The sequence below is a fragment of the Palaemon carinicauda genome, chromosome 5, assembly GCF_036898095.1.
Source record: "Palaemon carinicauda isolate YSFRI2023 chromosome 5, ASM3689809v2, whole genome shotgun sequence".
Classification (NCBI taxonomy): Eukaryota; Metazoa; Arthropoda; class Malacostraca; order Decapoda; family Palaemonidae; genus Palaemon; species Palaemon carinicauda.
This window is the reverse complement of record NC_090729.1, coordinates 89,234,568-89,241,809: the sequence shown is the minus strand read 5'-3', so window position 1 is coordinate 89,241,809 and position 7,242 is coordinate 89,234,568. Positions and strand designations below refer to the sequence as shown.

The window sequence follows — 7,242 nt, the reverse complement described above, 5'->3', positions numbered from 1 at the left end:
AAGGATGGTAAGGTTGCAGACACTAATGGCACTAACGAGTCTGAGCGGGACTCGAACCCCCGACTGGGAAACACCAGGCAGAGACGTTACCAATCAGGCCACAGCAACCTTCTTCTACGCACAGGCTTCCACGCGTTGCCTTCTGCTCGTCAGCGATCTCCTACTCGTCAACGATCGCCATCGATCTGCCACGCATGTCAGTTCCCCTGAACTCCATCAGTAGCGATCTAGCGCTCGCCTGCTGTGGACCACGATCTCCGGTAGCTGAGTCTTCCCGTAGATCTTCCTCTTGCTCGCCAGCGCTCACCTTTACCTCTGTCCTTCTGTGCGCCAGTTTTCTTCAATCGCCAGCGCACATCTGCGCGCACCAATGGGCTCCAACGGTTTTCTGACCGTCTAGATCGCCTGATTAACAGCTTGCTTCAGCGCTCACCTTCCCGATGCACCTGCGCGCCTTCTGTTAGCCCGATGCGCGCTAACCATCACTAGTCTCTCTCGCGTTGGCAATCGCCTACGCGCCCGCGCGATTCTTCACCTGCGCGCTAGCGTTTTGTTAACGCACCACCGCTTAGAGGCCCCTCTACAGATCCTACAGATCCTGCCGAGTCGCTCCGGGCGCGACAACTTCATGGTACTGGCGTATTCCAACCAGCAGGGAGGGGCATTTTCATACTTTCGCATCTTGCAGTAGAGATACTGAGATGATCTGAAGTCCTCTCAATACCACTGTCGGCTCGCTCATTCCGGGCAGAGGAATGTTCTCTCCGACTATCTGAGCGCCTCACAGAAAGAGAGTACCTGGGGGTCTTTGGCCTCTAGTAACCAGCAAGTCCTGGCCTGGGGGACTTGATCACGGCAGCCTGGAACTTCAAGCTTCCGCTGTTCTTCCCCCCAGTCTCAGACCCCAAGACTCTTTGGCAAGATGCTTTCCGGTGACGGTGGGACAACATCGACGCCTGCGTCTTCCCACCATTGTTGTCTGTTGAGAAGGGGTCTCAACAAGACCAGGTTGTCTGTCAACCTTTCGATGGCCCTGAGAGCTCCTCTGTGACTATACGCAGAACGGTTTCTGGACCCTCTGCATCCCCTGACGGAACTCCCGGGAGAGCTTCTTCCACGACACAGGCTACTCAAACAACCACACTACAACATCTTTCACGAGCCGTTGCATCGCTTCGGCTTCACGCCTGGAGACACTACTCCGCCTCCTCAAGAAGAGACAACCCGCTACAGTCGCGGAGCGGAGGTCGCGTCACCTGCGATAGTCATCCGCAGGGGTCTACCAGGCGAAGTGGAGAGTCTTCTGTGGTTGGTGTCGTGGGAGAGATACCTCTTCCCTTGAGGCCTCTTCTCCAGCAATAACGGAGTTATTGCTTTTCGGCGGGAGGAAACTTTTCCGCTCTCGGCAGTGAAGCCTATCGCTCAGCCTTTCCCTGGCCTTCAGGCTGAAAGGAATAGAATTTTTCCTTACCGCTGGACCTTTCTTCGCTCATGCGAAGCTACGAACGTACCTGCCCCCAGTCGGAGTGAGACCTCCTCCATGGAGCATGGTCCGGACTCTTTAGTCCCTTAAGAGATCTTCTCAAGAACCATGACGTCAGGCCTATGATCGTAATCCGTTTTGGGGGACGGTGCTCCTGCTCACTCTGGCCTCGGCCAGTGTGTAAGCAATCTTCAGGGTCTTGTACGACTCCGCCCTTTCAAGAGAATAGGGGAAGGCAACATTCAGGTTTGCTCCTGAGTTGTTTTCTGGACTCAGAATCTTGGAGTCCCGGACCTTTGGTTCGACTCCTTCAAGATTTCGAGTCTCTGTTCTGTATCAGATGACCCAGACCTTCTCCTTCTTGCCAGTAAAGGAATCGAAGGGTTATCTTTGAGAACAGCTGCAGTTTGTCCTCACGTGCAAGCCGGTTTGGGAGCACAGAGAGGACACGGGAGAGTCACCAGTATACCTCTTCAGCTCGGACTCAAGGGCATTCATCTCGACCTGAATCCAGACCCTCCCCTGTCACGTCGCCCTACAGCACGATGTCGGATACATTGCAACGTCCCTCGCCTTCGAGTAGAACTACTCTGTGACGCAGGTGCTACAAGCTGGAGTCTGGAAGCGTCTAATGACCTTCGCAGCCCATTTCCTGCAGGACGTGACCCACAGGAGTATCGATACGTTTCTATCGCTCTGTGGTGGCTACACAACAGCTGGTCTAACCTCAGGCTCATTTTTGGACAGGTAGCAGAAGGTTTAGGGCATTGTTATCAGGTTTTAGACTGCATGAACGAAAGAAGTATGTCTGTCCCTTACTTCTTTCTTCATTGTCCCCTCTACTGGGGAAGCAGCATCCTGGTCTCTGCATAGCTGACCTCAAACCTCTGCAGGTAAACCATGCTTCCTTGTGTTCCGAGTATTGAGTCAATACTGTCGCGTCCCCCATACCCTGACGAGGTGGTATTGGGAACGTCCTAACCCAGAGTTCCTTCTGGAACTCCAGGTCAACTGCCTAGGACGGGTCACACTTTCTTCCTTCACACACAAGCTTATGTAGGCCACACGTTTCCTTGCGGAGCAAGGAACTTGTGAGGTGCAGGGACTCCTTTTCTCGGGTGCGACTCACTCGGATTCTGAGTCCCCGGGTAAGCTAAAGCCAGTATGGCTGGGGACTTTCCACCCTTCCTAAGGGGTTAGTCACCCAATGTAAATAGCGTGGTTTGTATTTCGGTTACGGAAAAAATGACAAATTCGGAGATAATTTGTATTTTTCCTAACAATACAAACCTTAGCTATTTACACATATTTGCCCGCCAGCCCTGTCCCCCAAGTCAAGTCATACCTCTAAGTGAAGTGAGACATTTCACCGGTGTGTGAGGAGGGGAGGGGTAGCAAGCTACCCCTCCCCCTACCCCTGCTAACTAGCGCGGGGTAGTAAACCCTCGTTAAAATCTAATGGCTTGTCAATTTCAGCTACGCCGAAAGTAAACCCAATGTAAATAGCTAAGGTTTGTATGGTTAGGAAAAATACAAATTATCTCGGAATTTGTCATTTTTCTTAACTTTACCAACCGGAGTTCTTTAAGTAACACTTCCCACCTCAACCACCCTGCAATTCCTAGCTTTAAGCTCAATGGCCTGTCTGGTGGGCAGGTCTTACCTTCTATCCACTAGTTAACTACTCCCGCCTCATTAATTTTTTTAACAGTTGTATCCAGCTTTGCTTAAAAGACACATCATATGGCTAAGAAAAATACAAATTACATTCACAATTTGTGATTTTAATGGCATTATACTTTGAATCCTTCTACTTTTGACATACATCATATAATTTATAACATGGTTTAATTTATTCAAAATTACTTATGAGTATTTTATCTTTTTCAGTGACAAAATCATTGTCAAAATGCCTCCAAGAAAGAAGCAAGAAGATACTGATAAGCAGACAAGGATTGCTATTGTCAATTCAGAGAAGTGCAAGCCTAAGCGATGTCGTCAGGAGTGTAAAAAATCCTGCCCAGTAGTACGCATGGGTAAACTGTGCATTGAAGTGACGCCTAATGATCGTATGGCTGGAATAAGTGAGGAGCTTTGTATAGGGTGTGGTATTTGTGTGAAGAAATGCCCTTTTGAAGCCATTATGATCATCAATTTGCCAAGCAATCTTGAGAAGGAAACTGTGCACAGGTACAATAAGAATTCATTCAAATTACATCGTCTTCCAGTACCGAGAAGAGGTGAAGTTTTAGGTCTTGTTGGAACAAATGGAATTGGAAAATCGACAGCTTTGAAGATCCTTGCTGGTAAAGTCAAACCAAATCTTGGACGTTATTCTGATCCCCCAGATTGGACAGAAATTCTTGCCTATTTTCGAGGAAATGAATTGCAAAATTATTTCACTCGTATCTTAGAGGATGATTTGAAAGCTATTGTAAAACCTCAGTATGTAGATCAGTTTCCCAAGGCTGTCAAGGGTTCAGTGCAAGACCTCCTCAAAAAGAAAAGTGACCTTGACAACTTTGAAGAAATGTTAGATATTTTGGATTTGAGAAATGTTCTTGGACGCAACATTGAAGACCTTTCTGGAGGGGAACTCCAGCGGTTTGCAATTGCAATGGTTTGTATTCAGTGTGCCAATATCTACATGTATGATGAACCATCCTCTTACCTAGATGTGAAGCAGCGTCTCAATGCCTCAAGAGCAATTCGCTCTATGGTTATGGCAGACAACTATGTGGTTGTTGTAGAGCATGACCTAGCTGTTTTGGATTACCTGTCAGATTTCATCTGTTGCTTATATGGACAGCCGGGTGCATATGGTGTGGTCACTGTCCCATTTTCAGTTCGGGAAGGTATTAATGTTTTTTTGGATGGCTTTGTTCCCACTGAGAATTTGAGGTTTAGAGAAGAGTCTCTAACTTTTAAAGTATCTGAAACACTGAGTGAAGAAGAAATTAAGAGAATGTGTCGGTTCAAGTACCCAAAAATGACAAAAAAAATGGGTGAGTTCACTTTAACTGTGAATGGAGGTAACTTCACTGATTCTGAAATAATGGTGTTACTTGGAGAAAATGGAACTGGTAAGACTACTTTTATCAGGATGCTTGCAGGTCGTTTAGAGCCAGATGAAGGAAAGGCTGAGCTACCTGAACTGCACATATCTTATAAACCTCAGAAGATCAGTCCTAAAAGCCAGACCACAGTTCGTCAGCTTCTACATGACAAGATACGTGACGCATATGTTCATCCCCAGTTTCTTTCTGATGTCATTAAACCATTAAAGATTGAGGAACTCTATGATCAAGAAGTTCAGCATTTATCTGGAGGTGAATTGCAACGTGTAGCACTAACCATATGCTTGGGCTTACCTGCTGAAGTATATCTCATTGATGAACCATCAGCCTACCTAGATTCTGAGCAGCGCCTTGCTGCTGCAAAGGTTATTAAACGGTTTATTATGCATGCCAAGAAGACTGCATTTGTTGTAGAGCATGACTTCATAATGGCCACCTATTTAGCAGACAGAGTTATTGTATTTGAAGGCTCTCCATCTGTGAAAACAACTGCTAATGCTCCCCAGACATTAGTGTCTGGAATGAATAAATTCTTGGAAATGCTGGGTATCACCTTCAGACGTGATCCTAACAACTTCAGACCAAGGATAAACAAGGATAGTAGTCAGAAAGATAATGAACAAAAAAATTCTGGCAATTACTTCTTCTTAGACACAGAGGGGAAAACAGATGGAAAACCAGAGAAAAAACAGAACTGAAGTTACCTTAGTGGTGATTGTTGAAAAATTTGTATTGCAGCTTCGGCCCTGGACCATAAATTTTGAGTCGACTAGGCATAGTGTTTTAGAGTATGAAAAAGGAGGAGGAAGGTTTGTTGGGTGCATGAAACTACTGTTCATCTGTCACATAGTGGTGAGGCTGGGAGGAGAAATGTTGGAGCAAAGAAAGTCAGCTGCTGCATCTTTCTGCACAGTAATCTGCAGACATATTGACCTATCATGCATTTTATTTTTTTAATAAAGTGTAGATCAAATATCCTATACAATGCTTGTGTGATTGTGTCTAAAAAGCTAGAGCAATGTGGAAATTAATTTTTAAGCTAATATGTGAAATTGGATTTACTGTAATTTTGTATGAAAGTAAGTAATTTTCAGGTGCTTGTTTTAAATTATTCTTAGATGATCACGAGCGGAATAATTTTAAAATCTTGCTGTTCTATTTAAACTGGTAAAAAGGCTCAGATTGGTCAAGGGACCAATGATGCAGTAGCTGGAAGATCAACTGTGCCCTCCCAGTCAAAAGCCACTTTCAACTCCATCTTTACATATGACTATGCTGTGTGCATGTTACATGCCTGAAAATAAACCATAACAGAGAGTACACATTCGGTATTAGATATTATTTTTCACTTTAATGTTTTTATTAAAATGGAATTTATTTTACTGTATAAAGGACGCAAATGTTCATAGTCAATTAGTCTTCATATTGAAAAGGTGTAAGGTGATGTAAAAATATTTTCTTTTTGGTGGTTTTCTGAATTTAGCAAGAATTCAAAATATTTTACCGAAATTGAAAAAAAAAAAAGTTTTAGAATTTTTTATTCGCCAACAGATTATAAAGATTTAAAGGTCGGTCATCTAAATTATATTTTAGTTCTTGTCAAAATGTCAGATATAGGTATACTGTACTGTACTGTATAGATGTTAAGGTGCAAACTTACATTGTTTCTTTAGTTGAAATTATATTACCTTTTTGTTAAATAAATTACCTTGGCATCAAATGTTATTTGTTATTATTGCCAGTTATATGTAATTGTTTACCCATTTTGTATTTAAGTATGATTTTTTTTCTAAATCTACACATCATGAATAAAGTTGATACTGTAATATATTACACAATTGAATTGTAGAGTTACTGCAGGATTGAATACGTTTTTATGCAAAACTATATTTTGTCAGATATTGTACCTTAACCTTGTGAGCAGTGTGCAGTCCATTGTATTTTCTGGTCTAAGAAGCAAAATTGAGTAACTAATGCTACAACTGAGTTTATTCTATTATTCATTATTGAGGTAGTTTTATTTCATAGTTATGTTTATGGAAAAGGTATCTGATGCACATTCCAGCTGTCAGGGGCACAGAGGTCTGCATCATTTTCTCATATTTCATCTCAATGTACGTAACATCATTTTATTTTTTATGTGATCCAAATATTGTTGTTATATTTATACTGAAAGGTCAATATGAAGTATGCAGTTAGTAGAATTTTATTTTACCCTTTATGCTCTTTAAAACTGCTTTTGTTAAGCATTATCAATACAGTATGCGTTATGGAAAAGAACAACTAATTTTAAGCAGGTCTTCCTTTTTGTAAGTGGTACTGTGGTGTTAAACTTTTTTCAAGTCTAAAGAGAAAGTTTATAGATATTGCCAGTATTGTAAATGTAAAGCTGAAACATTTTTTATTAATATGATACCAAACCATTGGAGAATACTTGATTATGTTGTACCATTCATCATAGCAAGTAAACTACTACCTGTAGCTGATGGACTAGCAAGTGAGGAATTTGATAGTACTTTTCTCAGAAACCTAAGTCAATAGGAGTATAAATTAAGTCAAAGTTTATGCCCATTACGGTTAGCTTTAAAACTACTACACTACCATTTATTCTAACACTTAAGTACAAACCCTTTTGGTTTTTATAGGGATTATACTTTGGCAAAGCTGGAAGATTAGCCTTAA

General features: G+C 42.6%; 1 protein-coding gene across 4 annotated transcripts in view; it reads left to right on the top strand.

The window, feature by feature from the left end:
• The window catches only part of pix (ATP-binding cassette sub-family E member 1 pix), a 127,217-nt gene extending 120,459 nt beyond the window's left edge, over positions 1-6,758 (top strand). For all 4 annotated transcript variants that reach the window (XM_068373853.1, XM_068373856.1, XM_068373854.1 and 1 more), the window contains exon 2: positions 3,374-6,758. In XM_068373853.1, the coding sequence (XP_068229954.1) occupies positions 3,393-5,258 (1,866 nt within the window). In that variant the 5' untranslated portion in view covers positions 3,374-3,392 and the 3' untranslated portion in view covers positions 5,259-6,758. The remainder of the gene's footprint in view (positions 1-3,373) is intronic.
• Positions 6,759-7,242: the final 484 nt, after the last annotated feature.